Here is a 25054-nt window from a genome sequence, read left to right on the forward strand (position 1 = left end):
TCACAGACCTGACGTCCCACTTTTCAGGCCACTTGCCGTGACCCCCTCCGTGTCGCGCTCCTCTCTCTTGCCCCCCCCCCTCCTCCGCGCACGCACACACACACACACTCACACACACCTCCACCCCTCCACCCCAGCACACACACACACACACCCCTCCACCCCAGCACACCCAGCGCGAGTGAGCTCTGCCCCTCCGGCTGGAGACTCGGGTTTATCTCCAGTCACTGGAAGGCATTCAGGTCCGCGCGCCGTGAGGTGAAGCAGCGGTCCGTGGCGCTAGACGGGGGGCAGCGAGTGTTCAGCACAGGGAAAACGGGGCTTGAGTGGTTTTTGCACCCAGAGCTGAATAAATGGCGAAAGGTATGGCGTTGTTCTCGGCTCTCGGGCTGTTCTTCCTTTGCCATCTTTTGACATCATCCGTTGCCCAGGTAAGTGATTCACCTGCATACAGTGCAGCTGTATCAGCAGTGCCGTGTTCATTGTAAAGTTAATGACTGTTCCTCTGAACTAATTGGCGTGACAATTATTAGGGTGCAGAGATGGCTTTGGATAAGGTTGAGAAAACATTTTAAGATAATGTTAGGTTTAAAATACGGCCCTGTTTGGTGATATATATATATATATATATTAATCTGGTACGTAATTCTAGTATACAGACTGTGTCCATGAAGAGTTTCGCGTATAACTGTGAGGTTTGCGGGGTCCCTGGGCTGTGGAATGTGGAGCTCAGAAGACCAGTGGCCTCTCCACAATGACACCTTTGTTCAAGACGGTCCGCAGAGACAGTTCAGTTAAAATACCACAGTCTGTACCACTACCAGTTGGGACGAACTAAAACCATACAGTATTTGTGTTTATAATAAGAAAAATTTAAAAATGCTTTGTTATCGAGCACTTTGGTCTTGAGATCGCATTTGAAGTGGCATTACTCGTGCGCGTTATTTGCCTCCTGTGCGCGTTTTTGCACGCGCATTGTCTACGTCCGCTACTCTTTACTCTCTAGAGTTGCGGGGGTTTTGTTTTTTGGTTTTCTAGATATTTATATATGTACTTTGCAGAACAATCATTCTGTTTCGAAACATGCTTCTAAAGTCCATTTAAGCCTGTTTTATGAGGTTGTGGAACATTAAAAGGTTTAGTTCCATGTATTTTGGTTGTTCTAATGGACACACATATTTTGAAGTTGACATTATTGATGAAAGGTTTCATGTGTGTTTCAGAGACCCGGTCCTCGTGGGTCTGTGGGACTGCCAGGGCCTGCCGGACCCCCGGGGAAGGACGGCACAGATGTGAGTGAATCGCTTTATGGAAATACCATGCTGAAGATTTTACGCTAATACCTGTCCATGGTTTCATTATGTAACAGGACCGTTCTGTTTGAAAGGCATCTGAGGGTGATTTCCTCATTTACCAGTTTCCCCAGGTCTGATCCTGGAGTAATACTCTCTCCGTTAGCTGAGCACCCCCACTTTAATCTCACAACAGGCGTATTGATGGTGTATATTTGGGGGGTGAGGAGCAGGAAAACCACTCAAATGTAAAAGGACAAAGTTATTCCTGGGCCAACAGAGACACTGCTGTCAATTTTATAATTCAGTATTGAAATAACAGGTCTGTTTTCTCTCCACAACTAACCTTTTATGATGGAATTGAGTAGACACATTTGTAGAGACATTTAGCAAATTCTGAGCTACAAATCTCATCCTTCACTGAAGGCCCGAATGGTGCCTGTTCTTAGTGGTCAGTTGGTCATCCTAAAATTGATACTGAAGACTCCACCTCCAAAACGTCATTGGCTGCACCTTGTTAAATGCAGTCACTGATGTGTGTAGCTGACCAATGACGTTGCTCATATTTTGTGTTTCCCACGTTCAGGTTTTTTTTCTTTCTTTTGTTTGGGTTTTGTTCTGTTGTGGTTTGATGTGTTGTCAGGAGGGGGGAGTGATACCATAAATACCTTTTCATCACCCTTGACTATGAGACAGCAAAAAGGACGTTATCATATTATTATCATATTATATTATTATAGTTCATGTTACCATACAACGTTCCCATGACCCTATAGTCTGGCCCGCTGTTCTACACATTTGCATATGTAATGTTTTAATTCCCAATCACAACACTGCTACATTTAAGAGGAAAATGTGTTAGTTTACTAAGAAAACAGTGAGTGTTTCCTGCACAAACAGGGAGCAAGCTGGCAGACAGAGCAGACAGAGGCCCCATTCACACTCCTGCACATTCAAACACATCCCTCTGAAGCTGCTACCACATACCCCTCTACATTCCCTCCCCCACACTCCACACCACACTGACAATCCAGATTCTGCTGTCAAAATCTTGCCCCCCCCCACACACACACACCCTGCCTTCTCATGGTTTACAGTTATAACTCATTCTCTGCAGTCTCTTGCATGCTGACAATAAACGTGGCGTTTTGTGACACTTGTTTGATATGTGTGGGATTTCTTCTTAGAACTTGGATTACAGACGTAACACCCCAGGCTAATTTTGGCATTTTATATAAACAGTTTCAGTGTTTTGGTTTATTGGAAATGTCAAATGCTTAAAATGTAAAATAACATGGCGGATTATTTCAGAGGTGTTCTGATGTTACTGGGGTCCCTGCACACTTGGAGTACATGGAGCAGGTGTGGTGAAGTATCTCCTGACGTGGACGCTGCCCTGTGGGTTTTTGTTGAGATGTTTCCTGCTCGTGGAACACTGTGAGCAGTGGCAACACGTCGCTACGAGTGTGAAATAACCAACACGTCGCTACGAGTGTGAAATAACCAACACGTTGCCCTTTGTGGGGACCCCTGTCAGCTCTGAACATGTGAGGTCTTTGTCCTAAACCCTGATGCCCATGAGGTGTGTGTCAGGTTCGTGTGTGTTGGAGAAGAGTGAAGCTGGTACAGTAGAGAGGACTTCACCTTACACAGAGATATACACGACAATATGCTGATAATGGTCATTCTCCTTGAATAGGTGTGTGCCAAATGTAAAAACTGACTGTCCCAAACTGCCCCTGTGTTATAAGGACACAGATTACAGCATAAGACACAGTGCTCATGGGGACAGTCTGAATCAAAGTTCATGGAGCAGCAGCACTTGAACTTGTCATCGTCATCTTCATCTTCATCAGGCCCTAAATAAAGATGTCAGATAAAAACAATGCATGTACATATGAAATAATCATTTCAGTTGTGTTCACTGTACAGGGAAAACGAGGTCCTCCTGGACTGCCAGGAAAACCCGTGAGTATTTAACTGCATCTCGTGCGCTTGACACGGTCAGAATACACTTAAAACATTTTAGGGTTATTCAGGGTTTTTTGGTGTTATTCAGACTTATTCAGGCTTATTTACGGTTATTCTAGAACCTTAGGAGATTCTAGCATCCTGGTCTCTTCCAAGGGGGGTCATAGGTCAAGGGGGGGTCATAGGTTCTTAGTATTAAGTCTCCTACCTTCAAGTGTGCCCCATACAGTTTTCATAAATATCATGATTGAATTCAGTCTCTCTGCAGGAGACTCTATTCTCCTGCTGCCACTGGAGACATGTTGTGTCTGGCTGTGGTGTCTTTGCTCAAGTGTCTGTGATTTTGACTGCAGGGCCCCAAAGGGAAGGCTGGATCCCCGGGTTTGGCAGGAGCCCCTGGTCTGCCTGGCTTGCCAGGGGTGGACGTGAGTCTGCACGCTCACACACTACCACACACAATGGTGGTTGTGTGCTCTGGATGGGGATAAATGGTTGTTGTGTGCTCTGGATGGGGGTTAAATGCTTTGTTTTCTACTCCGTTTCAGGGTTTGCCGGGCCGTGATGGCCCAGCTGGTAAGGATGGACCTGCAGGACCAGCAGTGAGTACCCGCCCCTGTCCCCCCCACTGTCCCCCCCACTGTCCCCCCCACTGTCCCCCGCCACTGTTCCCCCACTGTTCCCCCCACTGTCCCCCCACTGTCCCCGCCACTGTTCCCCCACTGTTCCCCCACTGTTCCCCCCACTGTTCCCCCCCACTGTCCCCGCCACTGTTCCCCCACTGTTCCCCCCACTGTTCCCCCACTGTCCCCCCACTGTCCCCCCACTGTTCCCCCACTGTTCCCCCCACTGTTCCCCCCCACTGTCCCCGCCACTGTTCCCCCACTGTCCCCCCACTGTCCCCCCACTGTTCCCCCACTGTCCCCGCCCCTGTCCCCCCACTGTCTCCCCACTGTTCCCCCACTATCCCCCCACTGTTCCCCCACTGTCCCCCCACTGTCCCCGCCCCTGTCCCCCCACTGTCTCCCCACTGTTCCCCCACTATCCCCCCACTGCCCCCCCCCCCCCTGTCCCCCCACTGTCCCCCCCACTGATCCCCCACTGTTCCACCGAAACTGCTGCATGATTGTCCATCAGACTGCCTTACAGACCCAAAGTTCTGGCACATTCATTTACAATAGAGCCAACACCTGGTCGAAAGGGGAAAACAACCGTAAATAAATTAATTCATACAAATGACTAAATATAAATTCCCTTTGTTCTTCAAAATGTTCACCTATTTCTGAAATAAAAGTTTTGATTGCTTTAGGGGGTTATGCAGTGTAATGAAACGTGTGTTCTGGATGTAATAGTGCTCAGCTCTGAGCTGATAGAGAATAGAACAGTTAAAGATGTCAGACCCAACGGTACAGGAACCCTCCCACGACTCTGCCAGGGTGCTGATATACCTCCCGCAGTTTCTCTGTGTAATAGTTTCGAATGAACGCATCAGCTCAATAATAGCATGTAATGAGACTATGATGAGCCAAACACCCCCCTCCCCGCCTCCAAAACAAATAATGAACATCTAACATTATTATGGGATGGATGGAGACAGGGGTGAACTCACAATTGTCTCACCCTTCATACTGTGAGATGTAAGTGATATTTTACATGCCATCTGTTTAATAGCAACCATTACAGAACAGGATTACCACACAGGACTAAAATCTAGCATGTGAAATCGGCTCCTTAGTCTTGAAGGGTTCAGACAGATAGAGTATTCTCTCAGTCCATTTATTTAGTGTGAAGATTCTCAGGTGTGTGATTATCCTAAACACAGATAAACACAGATTCATGTTTTCTTGAGCATTATTTGATAATTACTGTGCCGGGAACAGAAATGTGAAATGAAGTGAACAGCTTTGATTGTCCTCATCATGTTTCCCCCTCTCCGTCTGGCTTTTTGTATTTCTGCTCCTCACTCACTCATTTCTGTCTTATTTCTTTCACGTCTATCTGTCCCTATCTGTGCATTTCTGCATCCCTTTCCCTCTCTCTCTCCCTCTCCATCCCTCCCTCTCTCCCCCTCTCTCTCCTTCACTCCCTCCCTCCCTCCCTCCCTCTGCCTCTACATCCCTCCCTCCCTCTTTCCCTCCCTCCCTCTTTCCCTCCCTCTCTCCCTCTCTCTCTCCCTCTCTCTCTCTCTCTCTCTCTCTCCTTCACTCTCTCACTCACTCTCTTAAACACACACACACTCTCATGGTCAGAGATATCTACAGATTCTGGGTCCAGTGTACACAAGCCACATGCTTTTCAGGGATTTCAAGACACTAAAATGTAAATGACAGTGGCTCACTATTTCTCACACCACATACACTCCAAACACAGCTGTGTGTCAGGTGTGTTGTGTGTGAGTGGTGTATGCAGGCGTGTGTGGCTTGTGTGAGTGTGTTTGTGCTCACTCTCCTGGGTGCATCACTTCTGTGGTCATGCAGACCAAACCATCATTGCTATTCATCATCCTCTACCCACCTTCATCATCCTCTACCCACCTTCATCATCCCCTACCCACCTTCATCATCCTCTACCCACCTTCATCATCCCCTACCCACCTTCATCATCCTCCACCCACCTTCATCATCCCATACCCACCTTCATCATCCCCTACCCACCTTCATCATCCTCTACCCACCTTCATCATCCTCTACCCACCTTCATCATCCCCTACCCACCTTTATCATCCCCTACCCACCTTCATCATCCCCTACCCACTTTCATCATCCTCTACCCACCTTCATCATCCTCTACCCACCTTCATCATCCCCTACCCACCTTCATCATCCCCTACCCACCTTCATCATCCTTTAACTATCTTCATCACTCTCTGTCCATCTTCATCATCCTTTAATTGTCTTCATCACTTTCTATCTATCTTCATCATCCTTTAACTGTCTTCATCACTTTCTATCCATCTTCATCACTCTCTATCCATCTTCATCATCCTTTAACCATCTTCATCACTCACTATCCATCTTCATCATCCTCTGATCACTTTCTCCTTCATCATTGTAAATGTTTGTGTCTCCACATGTTCCACATTATTTGTGTCCTCAGGTGAGAGTGAATATTCACTGATTTAGTTTTTCATGACAAATGCCTGTGGTGTTATTGCAGGGTGATCCTGGACCTGCTGGGCCTCCTGGACCTCCTGTAAGTGTTATACCCCAGCACACACCCCCACCTCCACACACACCCCAGCACACATCCCCACCTCCACACACACCCCAGCACACACCCCCACCTCCACACACACCCCCACCTCCACACACCCACACATCCACACCCACCCCAGCACACACCCCCACCTCTACACACACCCCCACCTCCACACACACCCCAGCACACTCCCCCACCTCCACACACACCCCAGCACACACCCCCACCTCTACACACACCCCCACCTCCACACACACCCCAGCACACTCCTCCACCTCCACACACACCCCAGCACACACCCCCACCTCCACACACACCCCCACTTCCACACCCACCCCAGCACACACACCCCCACCTCCACGCACACACCAGCACACACACCCATCTCCACGCACACCCCAGCACACACACCCATCTCCACGCACACCCCAGCACACACACCCATCTCCACACACACCCCAGCACACACACCCATCTCCACACACACCCCCACCTCCACACACACCCCTGCACACACACCCCCACCTCCACACCCACCCCAGCACACACCCCCATCTCCACACCCTCTCCAGCACACACCCCCATCTCCACACACACCCCCACCTCCACACCCACCCCAGCACACACCCCCATATCCACACACACCCCCACCTCCACACCCACCCCAGCACACACACCCCCATCTCCACACCCTCTCCAGCACACACCCCCATCTCCACACACACCCCCACCTCCACACCCACCCCAGCACACACCCCCATCTCCACACACACCCCCACCTCCACACCCACCCCAGCACACACACCCCCATCTCCACACCCTCTCCAGCACACACCCCCATCTCCACACACACTCCCACCTCCACACCCACCCCAGCACACACCCCCATCTCCACACACACCCCCACCTCCACACACACCCCCATCTCCACACACACCCCCACCTCCACACCCACCCCAGCACACACACCCCCACCTCCACACACACCCCAGCACACACACCCATCTCCACACACACCCCAGTACAGTCACTCCAGCTCAAACACACACACACGCATCTCCCACATGACATCATCAACCTTCCCTTTACTCTTCAACACTCTGCCCACTGATTCTCTTGTAACATTATATATAACATTACAAAGACAGCATCAGCCGTTAAAGGGAAGTCAAATGTTTGTATACCTGTAATCTGTTCCATGTAGAACATTTATGTGTATTGATTGTTCATGGTGTATTTGAGCAGTACTGTCATTGGTTCTTGTCATGCATTCTGTGGCTTACAATGTTATTTTTCTCCGTGTGATTCTGTGCATTATTGTATATCACATATATTAAACCTTCATATGTGTTCCGTAGGGCAGAGGGAGACCAGGAGCTCTTGTGAGTACAATCAAATACTAACCAACCATCAATCAAATACCAATCAAATACCAATCAACCATTACTCAATTACAAAAAAAAACTAAATACCAATCAATCATCAATCAAATACCAATCAACTGTCACACCTGAATCAACCATCATTCTTGTCAGTTATTAATATACTGCCTTACTTAAGAATAGCACTGACATTGAGAGTAGGTAAAATACATATATTGGTCCATCCTTTGTGTGTGTGTGTGTGTGTGTGCGTGCGTGCGTGCGTGTGTGTGTGTGTGTGTGTGTGTGTGTGTGTGTCTCAGGGGCTGCCCGGAGCCAATGGTTTACCAGGTGGAGCTGGTCCTCAGGGTCCACCGGTGAGTCTTTTTCTTAAATTCAACAGTGACAGCAGGTGAAGAGGTCGTGATCCACGCTGGGAACCAAGTGTCAGCCGCTCAGCTGCGTCTCTGCTCTGCATGCCTGCAGAACTTGGGACACTCAGAGTCTATTTTATTTACATAGTGCTTTTTACAACATGTTGTCACAAAGCAGCTTTACAAACGCAACAGTCTAAATCCCTAATGAGCAAGCCAGAGCTGACAGTAGCAAGGAAAAACTCCCTTGGCAGGGATTAGGAAGAAACCTCGGGAGGACCAAGACTCAAAACAGAACCCAACCTCTACTGGGCGGCCCAGCTAGTAACAGTCCATTTTTATAGTTCTATTTCTAAGCCAAGCAGTCCCTCCAGTGTAGATGTACGACCTCGGGTAGCAGGCGGCTTGGGCGTGTCTGCTGGTGGCATCGGCACGACAGTCAGCAGAAACTGAAGGGTTTGAGATGTTGAACGTCAGAGGAAGAGAAGCTAGACTACTGCAGAGCAGAGATCTGCTGCATTACGTGGAGGAAATAGTTGAACACATTAGCATGAGCTAGAAGCATGCAGCCACTTAACCCTGTCTTTTCATGTAGTCTAATATGAACGTGCTAATCATTCTACACAGGATAATTCACCATTGTCAAATGCAGCGTCATAATAAACAGCCTGCACGAGTGTCTGCAGAATGCTGTAAATGTGGATGGTAGAACTCTATTGACCCTGGGGGCTATTGCAGTGACTAGTCAAATACTCATGTGTTCATCAAGGAGCTCTTCCAGCGTGTACTACACGAGAGCCATTTCCTGTCTGTTTTCATACTGCTGATGCAATAATGACTATCATATCTACTATAAATAGCTCACTGCTTTGGACTGGTGACTCAGATGTTTGGACTGGTCACTCAGAGGTTTGATCTGGTGATTCAGAAGGTCTGTCTGTCTAAAGTCAACTTGTGAATCAGCAGACAGAATGGTCGTTTTCACCCCATCAGTCATAGGCCATAAGGTGGTGTTTACATAGTAGGAATCATGAGTTCCAGATGGCCTTGTATGATAGATTATGCTGAAATAACGTGTTTTATATATATGTATTTATATATATTGGTTTAGGTTCATATGACACATTAGGTGGTCTTTTTTATTCACAATCAAATGAGAATCAGATGAGCAGAATCTTTAGCTGTCAGTCATGTATGTTTGGTCTTGAACCTTTTGTTTGTTTGTTTGGGGATTTTTTAATCATGGTACAGAAAATCTCCTGATGATAACTGAAACTAATTAAATGAAGTAAATGAACTTATTAATAATGTGGAAGTAAGACACTGAAGGCAGGTTTGCAATCGTTCCAGTGATTACTGTCCGTCTGACTGTAGGGGCCAGAGGGGTTGAAATCATTCTCATGTTTTTTGTCCGTCTGACTGTAGGGGCCAGAGGGGTTGCCAGGGCTCCCAGGTCTCCCAGGTCCAGATGGTCCGCCTGTAAGTATCACACCTCAGGAAGCCAACACCTGTTCAGCTTGTATTGGTGAACAGAGCAGACTCACATGTAGTTGACAGTCTGCTGATCAAAGCAACTGGCTGGCGTCCATCTCAGAAGAAGAAAAACCTTTAGGTTGACAGGATGACACTAAGAGTTTCTGTTACAAATAGGTTTAAAAAATAGATTGCATGAGTAGCATTGTGTGGTCTTCCTGTTACGTTTAGGGTCTTCCTGGAACTTTCCCAGAGGGCAACGGGGACCTGCTGGTAAGTTCTTAATATTGTTCAGACAAATTACAGTTCTTAAATAGTTGTTAATAGTGTTTTCTGAAATGTTTTTGCAAAAAGCAAAAGAAATTCACATGAGTCAGGCCAGTTCTTAAAACTCTACAGTGGGTTTATTAATCATATATTGGTACGAATTCTACATACTTCACACTTCCCTTAAACATCAAATCATGATGAACAGTGTGAACTAAAATACTTACCTTATTTGCCAGTGCACAGTATGAAGTAAACATTTGATCTTCTGCCTGATGACTATTTATTAATCTTTAACATGTTCAGGTTGACATCTACGAAGCTATAACCCTTATATCCATGACAGACCATTCCACATAACACAGGAGTATTCCCACACTACTAAGGAACACACAACCTTACTCCTAAAGATCTACCAACATGCACAGTGTCCTTCAAGTCAAAAACATCTGCCTAGAGTATTCACTCTCCTGTGTAGTGTCTGCCTAGAGTATTCACTCTCCTGTGTAGTGTCTGTAGAGTATTCACTCTCCTGTGTAGTGTATGTCTAGAGTATTCACTCTCCTGTGTAGTGTATGTCCAGGGTATTCACTCTCCTGTGTAGTGTCTGCCTAGAGTATTCACTCTCCTGTGTAGTGTCTGCCTAGAGTATTCACTCCTGTAGAAGTGTCAGCCAGCCACATTTGTCTCTGCACATCACCATGTCTATTCTACCAGCAAAAGTGTGCTATGTGTAGCCCATATACTATCCACATGTACACCTATACCTTTATTCAATTATAAATACTGATGTATAATCCACTAGGAAATTATACTTTACAAGGACATTCATTATTACTCTGCAGAGTAAGTCAGTGTCAAACAAGTGTCAAACAGTGTTTTGGGAAGTCTGGTTGCACTCTGTCTTGTGTTTGATTGCATACACTAGCTCAGATCATTTCTCTTCTCTCCCCAGTGTCCTGCCATCTGTCCACCGGGGCCTCCGGGACCCCCAGGGATGCCTGGATTCAAGGTGCTCCAAACAGCCGTGCTGTCTCACACAGCCCTGCATGGTCGCTTCACATCAAAGCATGAAGAACACAGGCTTTGTCTGCCTTACATCACCTCTCCAGCTCTACTAATCACATCACCTCTCTCGCTCTACTAATCACATCACCTCTCCTGCATTACTAATCACATCACCTCTCCTGCTCTACTAATCACATCACCTCTGCCTCTCTACTAATCATATCACCTATCTCTGCTCTACTTATCACATCACCTCTCCCACTCTACTAATCACATCACCTCTCCCGCATTACTAATCACATCACCTCTCCTGCACTACTAATCACATCACCTCTCCCGCTCATCTAATCACATCACATCTCCCACTCTACTAATCACATCACCTCTCCTGCTCTACTAATCACATCACCTCTGCCTCTCTACTAATCATATCACCTATCTCTGCTCTACTTATCACATCACATCTCCCACTCTACTAATCACATCACCTCTCCCGCACTACTAATCACATCACCTCTCCTGCTCTACTAATCACATCACATCTCCCACTCTACTAATCACATCACCTCTCCTCCTCTACTAATCACATCACCTCTCCCGCACTACTAATCACATCACCTCTCCTGCTCTACTAATCACATCACCTCTGCCTCTCTACTAATCACATCACCTCTCCCGCACTACTAATCACATCACCTCTCCTGCTCTACTAATCACATCACCTCTCCCGCACTACTAATCACATCACCTCTCCTGCTCTACTAATCACATCACCTCTGCCTCTCTACTAATCACATCACCTCTGCCTCTCTACTAATCATATTACCTATCTCTGCACTACTAATCACATCTCCCACTCTATGAATCACTTCACATCTCCCACTCTACTAATCACATCACCTCTCCCTCTACTAATCATATCACCTATCTCCGCTCTACTAATCACATCACCTCTCCCGCATTACTAATCACATCACCTCTCCCGCTCGACTAATCACATCACCTCTCCCGCTCTACTTATCACATTGCCTCTGCCGCTCTACTAATCACATCACCTCTCCTGCTCTACTAATCACATCACCTCTCCCGCTCGACTAATCACATCACCTCTCCCGCATTACTAATCACATGACCTCTCCCACACTACTAATCACATCACCTCTCCCACTCTACTAATCACATCACCTCTCCTACTCTACTAATCACATCAACTCCCTGCACATCTCCTAATTATACTATCATATACTAATATATGCATATAATAAAAAGGTGGCCTTCCTGGTAATCACACTGTTTACCTGTTAAGCATCCAATCTACCAGCACATCTACTAATCACCCATCTACATTTTTTAGGGGCACACAGGGCACAAGGGAGACAAGGGTGAGCCTGGGAAGAATGGTGAGAAGGTAGGAGCATGACTTATGGGTCTCAGTCTGCTTACAGGACCATGACATATGGGTCTCAGTCTGCTTACAGGGCCATGACATATGGGTCTCAGTCTGCTTACAGGACCATGACATATGGGTCTCAGTCTGTTTACAGGATCATGACTTATGGGTCTCAGTCTGCTTACAGGAGCATGACATATGGGTCTCAGTCTGTTTACAGGAGCATGACATATGGGTCTCAGTCTGCTTACAGGACCATGACATATGGGTCTCAGTCTGCTTACAGGGCCATGACATATGGGTCTCAGTCTGCTTACAGGACCATGACATATGGGTCTCAGTCTGTTTACAGGATCATGACTTATGGGTCTCAGTCTGCTTACAGGAGCATGACATATGGGTCTCAGTCTGCTTACAGGACCATGACATATGGGTCTCAGTCTGCTTACAGGACCATGACATATGGGTCTCAGTCTGCTTACAGGACCATGACTTATGGGTCTCAGTCTGTTTACAGGATCATGACTTATGGGTCTCAGTCTGCTTACAGGATCATGACTTATGGGTCTCAGTCTGCTTACAGGACCATGACTTATGGGTCTCAGTCTGTTTACAGGACCATGACTTATGGGTCTCAGTCTGTTTACAGGATCATGACTTATGGGTCTCAGTCTGCTTACAGGACCATGACTTATGGGTCTCAGTCTGCTTACAGGACCATGACTTATGGGTCTCAGTCTGTTTACAGGATCATGACTTATGGGTCTCAGTCTGCTTACAGGACCATGACTTATGGGTCTCAGTCTGCTTACAGGACCATGACTTATGGGTCTCAGTCTGTTTACAGGATCATGACTTATGGGTCTCAGTCTGTTTACAGGATCATGACTTATGGGTCTCAGTCTGCTTACAGGACCATGACTTATGGGTCTCAGTCTGCTTACAGGACCATGACTTATGGGTCTCAGTCTGTTTACAGGATCATGACTTATGGGTCTCAGTCTGCTTACAGAACCATGACTTATGGGTCTCAGTCTGCTTACAGGACCATGACATATGGGTCTCAATCTGCTTACAGGACTATGACTTATGGGTCTCAGTCTAGTTACAGGACCATGACTTATGGGTCTCAGTCTGCTTACAGGACCATGACTTATGGGTCTCAGTCTGCTTACAGGACCATGACATATGGGTCTCAGTCTGTTTACAGGATCATGACTTATGGGTCTCAGTATTTTTACAGGACCATGACTTATGGGTCTCAGTATTTTTACAGGACCATGACTTATGGGTCTCAGTATTTTTACAAGACCATGACTTATCGAGCTCAGTCTGTTTACTCCAGAATTGGTTTGATTTAGGCGTTATTTAGATGTTACACTCTGTGTCTGCATAGAATGTCTGTGGGCATTTTATGTCTAGGTGCATTTCATTTTATTGCATCATGACCACTGAGTGTGTGTGTGTCGCCCCACAGGGAGATACAGGTCCACCGGGCCCCCCTGGAATTCCAGGAACAGTGGGACTACAGGTGGGTGGTCTGCTTTATAGGTCACCTGAATGTATAATACTAACTGCAAGGGTGGATTTTCTCCTTAAGGATACAAGAGACTTTTCCATTTGTTATGGAGATGTTTCATCATCGTACCCTGATCAAACAACAACACATATTATTCAGGGGACTAGGAAGATAAGAACGTCCTATGAGGATCTCACTGTGAGATGCACTTATGCTGCAAGAGTTATCTGATGTCTTGTGTTCTGACTGGATGGTGAGCTGCGGAGACCGTGGTGAACTTCTCTGTGTAGACTACATTGGTGTCCCGTGTGAAGCAGCTGATGGAAAGGATGTGATTGGTTGCTTTACCGTGTTTGTGGGGGATTTTTCAGGGCCCTCGTGGTTTGAGGGGACTGCCAGGTCCAGTGGGAGCTGTTGGAGACAGAGTGAGCATTGATCCAAACGCCATCCCACCCTACAGAACACAGAGATGAGCTCCTGTCCACATATAGAACACAAACAGAGAGTGAATGGAAGTGCTGATCATTCTGCTCAGTTTACATCTGCGTCTCTGCATTTATGTCCATCTCTGTAGGGTTTGCCAGGGTTCAGAGGCAAGCCTGGTCCTCCTGGCGTCATTGGGAAAACAGTGAGTATCTCCACAGCCATGTTTGCTCCGGCAGCCTGGATCTGACTGTTCCCCACACCCACCAACACTGTCTATTTCAAAATCTTTTACAACCGTCTAAAAGTGTTGTGAACTAGCTCAGACCTCTGACAGTGTCACTGAGGCAATGCCACGTCTCCCTCCTCACTTCTGAGTGTCATCAATAAAAGAGCTCTGTGTCTATCATTTGATAAATCCAGGGTGACTCTGGAGAGAAAGGACCTCATGGTTTCCAAGGACCTAAAGGAGAGATAGTGAGTGGTTCAGTGGAGATCTGCATAGTGTGGTAAATGCAGGTGTACAGTACTTACTCTCTCTATAATCTCTCCTCCAAAGGGCAAAATAGGCCCTAAAGGCTTGCCAGGACCTGTGGGCCCTAAAGGTGAACCTGTAAGTGCCAATCAGTTTTTGTACTGTTATTCTCATGCCATAAGTTGCCGTACAGTAGATGAGAGTGAGACATGAGTGAATAACTGTACACTTCTCTCTCCTCTGTCCAAGGGCATCCCAGGCAGAGACGGAAAAGACGGAACTCAGGGACTAGATGGTGAAAAAGTCAGTTGCATCTGAGTCTTTCTGGAAGCTTCCTGGACATTCACTGCAGAACACAGCAGCGTAAACAGTGCTTCTTCCTCTTTGTTACCAGGGTGATGCTGGTCGGGCTGGTGTCTCTGGAGAGAAAGGACCTAACGGTTTACCGGTGAGGATTTCACTTAGTCCCTAAGTACAACACTGGAAACAGACCAGACACTGGGAAAACATCAGACACTGGATAAATGTAAATTAGCCAGGAACATCAAACACTGGGAAAATGTTTCTTAGCAGTTGCCCAAAGCAAAATGGGAATTACTGAATGTAGATTTAGAGCAAACAGCATGTAGTTGTACTTACTGAATGTCTTATTTGGAGATGTTACACCAGCATTCACAGTATTTTACCACTGTGTTACTATGGATATGTGTGTGTGTGTGTGTGTGTGTGTGTGTGTGGGTGTGTTCACACTTTCAGGGTTTGCAAGGAAAAGCTGGTACAAAAGGAGCTAAGGGAGGAGTTGTAAGTAACTGTTCCAACCAGCCTACAGCATCATTCAGTGATGTCACCACAGTACATGTAATATCACCACAGTACATGCAATATCATTCAGTGATGTTACCACAGTACATGTAATATCATTCAGTGATGTCACCAAAGTACATGTAATATCACCACAGTACATGCAATATCATTCAGTGATGTTACCACAGTACATGTAATATCATTCAGTGATGTCACCACAGTACATGTAATATCACCACAGTACATGCAATATCATTCAGTGATGTCACCACAGTACATGTAATATCACCACAGTACATGTAATATCATTCAGTGATGTCACCACAGTACATGTACAGTAATATCACCACAGTACATGTAATATCATTCAGTGATGTCACCACAGTACATGTAATATCACCACAGTACATGTAATATCATTCAGTGATGTCACCACAGTACATGTAATATCATTCAGTGATGTCACCACAGTACATGTAATATCACCACAGTACATGTAATATCATTCAGTGATGTCACCACAGTACATGTAATATCACCAGTGCATGTAATACCATTCAGTGATGTCACCACAGTGCATGTAATATCACCACAGTACATGTAATATCATTCAGTGATGTAACCAGAGTACATGCAATATCATTCAGTGATGTCACCACAGTACATGCAATATCGCTCAGTGATGTCACCACAGTACATGTAATATCATTCAGTGATGTCACCACAGTACATGTAATATCATTCAGTGATGTCACCAGAGTGCCATGCAGATGCATCACATAATCACATACACAGCATGGGGACCCTGGTAAACACTGTGGCATTAATAGCCCTGGTGGTGTTTAATGGAATACCAATATACCAACAGCTGAAATGATATAGCCACACATGAATGGTCTTATAGTCTCAAACGATCAAAAAAATTTAACTTCATGACATTTATCTCCATATTAACATGCTGTTAATATTAGCATGTTATAATAATAGTATTAACTGGACTTAATATATTTGTATGCAAACAAATTTGAGATCCCATTGTGATAAAAAGAACACAACAGCCTTGCTTATTTGAGTATGAAACCATTCCATCCTTGTTGATTAATCACTAATACACTCAGGACATTATCTGTAATAAAACTGTAATAAAACATATGGACCATGAAACCTGTTAGATTTGAAACAGCTGTTTATAAGCATCAACAGACGGCCTGTCTGGGATGTTGTTTCTGGTTAATGTTCCAGTGCTATTTTCACTTTGAAGGCTCCTTAGCAGTACTGAACTGGGCCTCAGGTTCTGCTGTGAAGTTTTTCTCCAGGACCCATTGCTGTGTTCTGAGACCAGATGCGTGCGTAATGCACCCATGTGACAGAACATGACCATATCTCACTCCTTCGTTCAGGGAGACCCGGGAGAGGCGGGGGAGGCGGGCCCATCTGGAGAGCCAGGTATTCCTGTATGTATCTGACTGGCTGCTGCAGACAAGCCTAAAGTCAACCTTACGTAGCACCTGGTGAAACAGACATGCTGGTGTTTACTGTTACCACAGTAGTAAAAGTGTTTTTTTTTTTAAGTATATAAAAATTTACCACATAAGTAAACCAGAAAGTAAAATGTTTATGCAGACTGGCAGAAACCCACAGGATGTGCATCTCACATTACAAGCACAGAAGTGCCAGTCTGGCTTTAATAAGTGGACATGTCGCTTTGCAGGGTCGTTATTGTGCTAATTATTGCAACATTAATTAATTATAAATGTAATTATTGCACTATTCATGGCTCTCCTGAGATGTGGGGTGATGTTACTCCCACCAATAGTGAAGAACAGCAACTCTCATCACCTTGTCTCCGTCCCTCAGGGTGAGATTGGTATTCCAGGGGAGAGAGGTGAAGCTGGCCACAGGGGCATCGCTGTGAGTATAATGCAAACCCAGAATGCCACCGCCATAATAAAAGTCCCCTACGGTGATATGAAAAGGCCGTAGAGAATCATAGCTATAAAACAGGAGTGGAAAACTGGCATGGTCTGGCAGTGAGAGGCAGCAGTCTCTCCCTCCTCTATTTTTATCGGACTGTGTTTCCTTGCCACATCACTGACAGCAGGAGGTGAACCGACATATCTGCCAGAGACTCTAAAATAGGTGCCAGGGGAGGAGAGGCAGGAGAGCTGTCAGAGCCTTCCTGTAGCGCTGGAGTGTTGGGGAGTGTGCTTCTGAGATTAGCTGCATCTCAGTGAGTGGAACATGAAGTTGTTCTTCTCATAGCGTCACTGATTATTTAGTTGAATAAAACAATAGATTGTGATTGCTCCTCAGAGGAGAATCGCAAGGGTCAGGTGTTGCTAAGCAACACTAGAATATAACCACATTGGTAGGAAATATTCACAATCCTGTTTAAATGGCTCACAGATTGAAGTCCCTGGTGAGAGAAAAAAATGTAAAAAAAAAAATGTTTCAAAAGCGAATTTTAGCTAATAAATAAGATAATGAATTATGAATTATGGTTAGTCACTGTGTTATATTGTCACTTGTCAGATTACTGCTTTGTCCTAATATATTTTCATGTTTTTAATGGCTACTTGTGATTACTGAAGGAAAATCACAGAGGGGTCATACTTCTCAAATATTTGATATTTTAAATATCAAACTTATTATCACGGTAATTTTCCAAGGAGAAAGACATGATATTCTTTTTGGGATTAAAATGAAACTTAAAGTGAAGTATTGATCTGAGGTTCTACTCCTAATGTCTGAATCATAATCTCCCTTTCTGACATTTTTATAGGGAACCATTGGACTGATGGGAAATCCTGGACCTCAGGGTGTCAAAGGATTCCAGGTTAGAATCTGAACAACAATATAAGAACCTGTATGACACTTTTATTAACAATTTATCACCATCTACAACTGTGGTCAGTTACTTATCCATTGCCTTGAACTGGGCCCTCCAGGACTGATGTAACTTCCAGTAAGCACATTTGTCAAACCATTTGCTTCCATCTGGCAGCAGATGAACTCAAAGGCGGTGCTTACCCTGCAAGGCGGTGCTAGTTAGCGTGTTCTCAGTAAACGCATCACATGCACCTGTCTCAGCTGTGCTACAGTGCTGAGCTGTGCTGTCCCTGACAGGGAATTAAAGGAGCACTCGGGGACCCTGGACTTCCTGGACCGACTGGACTCAGGGGCCTGTTTGGCGAGAGGGTAAGAGAAGAAGCATTCACTCTCATTCACTCCCATTCACTCTCATTCACTCTTTCAAATCTGTGCAGCTGAGTGAAATACAAAAATATTATAATATCAGAGGTATGAATAGAACAAAAAAATAATAGACTTGCAAAACAATAAAGTAATGAAATAATCAGCTGGAACAGCTGCGTCTGGCTGTGTGTTTGGTGCTGGTCAGAGGTGCGAGGGCAGCTCTACCTGCGTCCAGTGTGTGACCCTCAGAGTCAGGCTGCAGCCACACACTCCCTTTCATTGTGGAGTAGCATGTGTGATTTACAGACATGTGCAACAACAAGAGGAAGTGTAGGGGACAGGAGACAAGAACACCGTGACTAGAACAGTGACATGTCACTGGAGTCATGGATCACACTTACAATCAGATTAATACTGCAGCATTCAGCTCACACCCAGAAACAGGTTCAAAAAGATCAAACATCTGCATGGCAACATATCGCTAAAAACCATCGTCTAGGTCGGACGTCTTCTTAGCAACAGAGCACAGCTCATCTAACTCAACAGTGGTAAATGACAGTGGTGTAGAATAGGAAGTCCTGTGCAAGCCTGTGGTTATACTGTAAAAGGGTGAGTTATAAGAGCACTGGAGATTTTATTTGTACTCTGCTGGACTGGCAGGATGTTTTAAGGCACGTGTTCAACCCTCCAGTGTGCAGATGCGGGTGCCCAGGGGGCCTGAGCTCACTGCTGACACTGTTGGTCATCCGGCATCACACCTTTGGCATCACGAGCCCAGTTTATTTATGTTATTGGTTATTTTATTATTTTGTGTTTGGGCCTTCCTATATTACGATGATCTGTTTCCACCATTTCTTTCTTTTGTCTTTGTAAAATAAATGGTTCTAGCCTGAATAAGTAATTTAATCAGATTCTAAGTACAGGATGTCAGTATTGGTCTAACTGCTTGAGAATTAAGGCACCTTTTACTCACTCAAACATGCATGCGCACATACACACGAAGAGGAGAGGAAGACATATTTCCTCCTACCCAGGCCAACCTGAGCAGTGTTTTCAGAAACTTCTCAGTTGACAGCACGAACAAAGACAGCTCCTGTTCAGTAGGCTGGAAGGAGAACAAAGCCAGGCTTTATACCGCCTGTGCCCGGACTTCACGACTCCCACACACACACACACACACACACACACACACACACACACACACACACACACACACACAAGCACACATGCACACACACACACACACACACACACACACACACACACACACACACACACACACACACACACGCACATACAAAAACACAAACGCGAGCTCACACACACGCTCTTACTGTATTTGTGGAATAATAATGTTCTGCCTAAACTCTAACCCTTTTCAAAATTAGCATCAAAAATATTTAGTGTTTTTATAAATATTTTTTTTAATTCTTGTGGAGATCAACCAAATGTTCTATTGCTCCCACGATGTCAAAATGTCCAGTTTCGTATGATCAGGACACCGAGACCTCTTCCACACCCCTCCCCCCTTCCAGTGCACCAAAACACATATTTCCTATTAATTCATGTTCTCCCTCTCCCCTCTCTCTCAGGGTCCAGTAGGAGCTACAGGACCTAAAGGAGACATGGTAAGGATCCATACTGCTAAGCACACCTCTAATCAGTGTTAAATGTTTCTGTAGTTTGTGTTTATTGTTGACCTGGTCTGTTTCTGATTAGGGGATTGGTGGAAGTGATGGTTTACCAGGAGAGAATGGGGACACAGTACGTGACTGATTATTAAAAACACGTAAACCAACATTTGGAAATGCTGCTCTCTGAAATTTCACTCATTATACGTTCAGTTAACTCGTATGTTTTTAAGTTTCTGTGTGAGGAAAAAACACAGAGTGAGTATGAGAATCTGAAGATGCTTTGAAGATCCCTTTCACCAGGTGATATAAAGATGAACGTTTGACCTCTGTCTTTCCTGCAGGGCCCCTTCGGTCCTGTTGGACAAAAAGGAGAGGTGAGCACAAACTCAAACCCACACACACACACACACAGATGTAACATTGCAGTACAAATACAGAACATGTACAGAACAAGGTGTTTTGGGGGAAATGTGGAAAGCTCTTAGAGAAACACTTAGGTTCAAGTGTTAAGACATAAAAGCTGTTAATTAACCAGCCAGTATGAAGGTTTTTCTGATTGGTGATGTAATTAACCAGCCAGTATGAAGGTTTTTCTGATTGGTGATGTAATTAACCAGCCAGTATGAAGGTTTTTTTGATTGGTGATGTAATTAACCAGCCAGTATGAAGGTTATTTTGATTGTTGATGCAATGAACCAGCCAGTGTGAAGGTTATTTTGATTGTTGATGTAATTAACCAGTTAGTGTGAAGGTTATTTTGATTGTTGATGTAATTAACCAGCCAATATGAAGGGTTCACAAATCAACGCAACGTGTTGGATTTCCAAGGGTCCACTGAAAATATTCTTTCTAATGACATGAAAGGAGAGAGTGTGGTAAGATGTGACATTTCTGAAGGGGAAATAGCACAGGAATACTGTATACAGCACAACTTCAAGACATGTGCCATCCACTGAAATCTTAGCCCCAATAATTAACCAAATACAGTGTTACTGTGCCTCTGCCTGCCCTGTTGACACACTCTGCTCCAGCTGATAGAGTAAGTTAACTCATCAGAGAAGACGATCGCTGTTTATTACACTTCTGACAGCTAATGATGGTGTGTCAAGACTTAGCAGTTATTTTATTTATTTAAATATTATTTTAAAACCCTATAAAATACCATATAATATTTTTGCCAATTTTTTTACTAAAATATTATGCTTTACTTGGATATTATGGTAATCAAGTATAGAACATTATAGAAATCATTCCCCATTGTGTGTGTGTAGAATAGGAGGTGCTTCTTCTTCTGTAATTGTAGCTACATGGCACGTTACCTGTTCAGGTGCAACAGGTGTGAAATATGAAATTTGTTAGTTGTTAAGATGCAGCACAAATTTCAACACCAAATATCTGACGTCATATAAACCTGAGAGGGTCAAACGGAGCAATGGAATTCAACCTACCCGCAAGGTTCTGGGTCAGGTTGCCCCACAACCTCTTTTTTGGGAAAATGTTTAGTCCAACAACTACACCTCCACTAATTCAGTCTGTTCACATACTGGCGGTTCATTAAGATATCTAACATTGTAAACTGAGAGATATTACGTTTGGTCAGATTTATACCTGAAAAAACTCTCAACTGGGAAAAGATGGTTACCACTTTATCTACATGGTTCTTTCAAAAGACCAAAGACAGATAGAAATCGAGAATACAAACAAAATGTAGGGCCATATGACAAAAATTGCATATGATAGTCCATATATAAGTGGTGGGTCAACTTACCAATTCTTTTGAAAAAAGAAAAATTTTCTTTTTTTTTTTTTAAAACTATTCCTGGCCTCAAACACCCACACGCATTCATACATACCCACAAACACATACCTCCTCACACACACACCCACACAAACATACCAAAGCACTACTACAGAGGCACCAGATCTCTGCTTATGAATGGATTATGAACAGGTTAAACTGGATTAATTATCCTAATGGATGAGCCTTAGTTTTTGTAATATGATTTTCTAGGACTCAGGGGAAGCACGGCTGAAAACTCTCACAAGCCAATTAATGTAATTACCAAGTCTGCTCTGATGTCGTCTGCTCATTAGTCAGTCCCATCAGTCTGGTAGTGCTCCTCTAATCACCTGGAGCAGAAGGGCCAAGATGCCCAGTGTGGCGGTCTCCTGCGCTTCACAACACATTCCTGTGTGTGCCACATGCCCCATCAGTAAAAAACACTTCACATCTTTTTGGATGTTCATAAAATTAGCTGTTCAACTGGCCTCATGTGACTCAGAGTCTCTTCAGATAGGACCACAGATCTGAAATTATTCAGGCTCGTTAGGAAGACAGCTGCTATTACACATTGAAATGGATAACGGTTGAATTTCTATATAAATAATCTGTTTAAAAATAAATAACAAAACAACCCTCCCTGCAATGGTGCTTGCAGCCAGGGAAGCGTGGTGAGCTAGGACCCAAAGGAGTTCTGGGACCGCAGGGGGAGACCGGCGCAAGGGGAGCACCAGGAAAGCCGGGGCTGATGGGATTCCAAGGAGAACCTGGCCTCCCAGGCATTGCTGGAAAGACTGGTGTTCCAGTGAGTAGCTACGGTGGACAATTGGAGTTTCCATACCAGTATCACTATCTATGGCCTGGTCAAACTTTTTATATTGTCACCTTTTCTGTCCCTTTTAGGGGAGACTGGCCAGTGAGCAGCACATAAGGGAACTGTGTGGCTCTATGATTGATGGTGAGAATCTCCATGAATTCCTGTAGTGTACAAGCAACACCATGTATGTTTAAAGCTAAAGCGTTGCCTGCTGGGTATTCCAGACCAGATTGCTCAGCTGGCAGCTAACCTGAGGAGACCCCTGGCGCCTGGTGCCGTGGGCAGACCAGGGCCTGCTGGTCCTCCAGGGAAGCAGGGAGAGTCTGGGTCCATCGGCCACCCTGGAACTCGTGGTCCACCGGGATACAGAGGGCTTCCTGGAGATCTCGGTGATCCAGGTCCCAGAGGTGAGATAGAGGAGACAGTCAGTGGTAATACTCACCGGTGTTAAAGCAGATCACCTCACAGAGCTGATGAGACTGCACCGTTGCATCACACATTTATGACTAAATCCCTGTAGGTGATGCTGGTGAACCAGGTGATAAAGGTTCTGTTGGGAAGGCCGTTGACGGTCCAGTGGGAGACCAAGGGGAGCCAGGCAAGTCTGACCGCCAGACAGGGCCATATACATGAAAACACTGCATCATTAACATGAATGCCACAACCTTCTAGCCTTCGAGCCTAGCCTCTAGAATTCCAGGTTCACAGATTTAAAGGCCTCACCAGGATTTTGCTCAGGCTTCCTGGATTGTGTTGATTCCACTAATTTTACCTGGATTGCTAATTAGAAAACCTAGCAAGCTTGAGCAAAATCCTGGTGAGGACTTTTAATCTATGAACCTGGAATTGACACCTCTAATTAAAATAATGAATGTAAACTATGCATGCTGATAAAATCGCTCCTTGTTTTAAAAGGTCTCCAAGGAGTAGCCGGTATTGTTAAAGATGGTCGTGACGGTGCTCCTGGGGACCCAGGAGAGCCAGGTGAGGCGGGCAGGCCAGGTAGGCCAGGACACCAAGGACCCCCTGGAATCTGTGACACTTCCGCCTGTCAGGGCACTGTGGCTCATGGGAAATCATCCAACCCAAAGAATTAAAGGCCTTCCTCTTTCAGAAACACACTTGCACCCCAGAGAGAAGCAAGAGCACGAAACTAGGGCAATGGAAGTGAACCAGAGTTCACTTCCTAAGAAATGTTATTCAGGGCTTAAAGCAAATAAATAAAAGGAGAATATCAGTGGATGTGAGAAATCAAAAATGACAGTGTCGGAGTGTTTTAGGAACTGCAAATATTGGGATGAACAGGAATGAGCTGAAAGATTTCAGGACTCTATGAATGAGAAATTGAGACTAAGTACGTAAAGATGTGCACAACAGTGAAAGTAAAATGTACCCTGAAATGGTTACAAATGGCCAGTTAAATCCATATATTTTGTACATGTGTGTAAAAACATAATTTCTTCCTTTCTTCCTCAATGGCCATTCTAGCTAGAAGTCCCCCTGTATAGAGTCCTGTAAAGCAAAAACTGTGATTGTCTCGACAGTGCAACAAAACAGACACACAACTGTGTTACGTCTTGTGCAGCACAATCGTTTCTGCCCGAGGAGCAGTTTTACCTCAAAATGTGGCATAAAATCACAGAAATCTCCAACCTGGGAGCATCGGTACAAGGTCTGAAAATGTGTTGAAATATTTTGTATATTACTGCACAAATAGTGTTTTTCAAGTCTTTGTTTTTATGTAAACAGTCATGTTTTTTACAAAAACAAATCCATCCTGAATGTTTGATGACAGATCCCCATCTGACAAAAATAAAAAAACTGCAAGCATCACTTTGGATGCTTTATAAACTGTTAGTGTACAATAATTATGGAGTTTTCACTTGTCTGGAATTTCCATCACATCCACTACGTACTGGTGCTGTAACTATTAAATATACAAGACTTTAAGTACTATTTATTATTTGTGGGTGACTGTTGTATGTACAGTGAGACGCTATAGCACCATGTTGTAAGAATTACAAAATAAAGCCACTTTTCAGTAAAATGTTATTCTTCTCTTAGACATCCAGGTCT

The 25054-nt window shown here is 44.8% G+C and overlaps 1 protein-coding gene across 1 annotated transcript; it reads left to right on the forward strand.

The window, feature by feature from the left end:
* Positions 1–149: 149 nt before the first annotated feature.
* On the forward strand, positions 150–25024 carry col9a3 (collagen, type IX, alpha 3). The gene is made up of 32 exons (XM_077018941.1): positions 150–431; positions 1224–1292; positions 3225–3260; positions 3617–3688; positions 3809–3862; positions 6417–6452; positions 7817–7840; positions 8143–8196; positions 9619–9672; positions 9898–9939; positions 10889–10945; positions 12296–12349; positions 13809–13862; positions 14222–14275; positions 14425–14478; positions 14697–14750; positions 14833–14886; positions 14998–15051; positions 15143–15196; positions 15505–15549; positions 16953–17006; positions 17410–17463; positions 18335–18388; positions 18679–18750; positions 20340–20375; positions 20467–20511; positions 20723–20755; positions 22820–22966; positions 23065–23119; positions 23203–23385; positions 23499–23576; positions 23894–25024. Exons 1-32 carry the CDS (start codon positions 354–356, stop codon positions 24073–24075), a joined length of 2046 nt encoding a protein of 681 aa, XP_076875056.1. The 5' UTR covers positions 150–353; the 3' UTR covers positions 24076–25024.
* Positions 25025–25054: the final 30 nt, after the last annotated feature.

The sequence above is a fragment of the Brachyhypopomus gauderio genome, chromosome 10 (genome assembly GCF_052324685.1).
Source record: "Brachyhypopomus gauderio isolate BG-103 chromosome 10, BGAUD_0.2, whole genome shotgun sequence".
Classification (NCBI taxonomy): Eukaryota; Metazoa; Chordata; class Actinopteri; order Gymnotiformes; family Hypopomidae; genus Brachyhypopomus; species Brachyhypopomus gauderio.

Coding starts and splice junctions, on each gene's coding strand:
- col9a3 (XM_077018941.1), top strand. CDS start 354: ATGGCGAAAGGTATGGCGTTGTTCTCGGCTCTCGGGCTGTTCTTCCTT. Junction 3,863..6,416: donor ATGGACCTGCAGGACCAGCA/GTGAGTACCCGC, acceptor GTGTTATTGCAG/GGTGATCCTGGACCTGCTGG. Junction 20,756..22,819: donor CTGTTGGACAAAAAGGAGAG/GTGAGCACAAAC, acceptor TGGTGCTTGCAG/CCAGGGAAGCGTGGTGAGCT.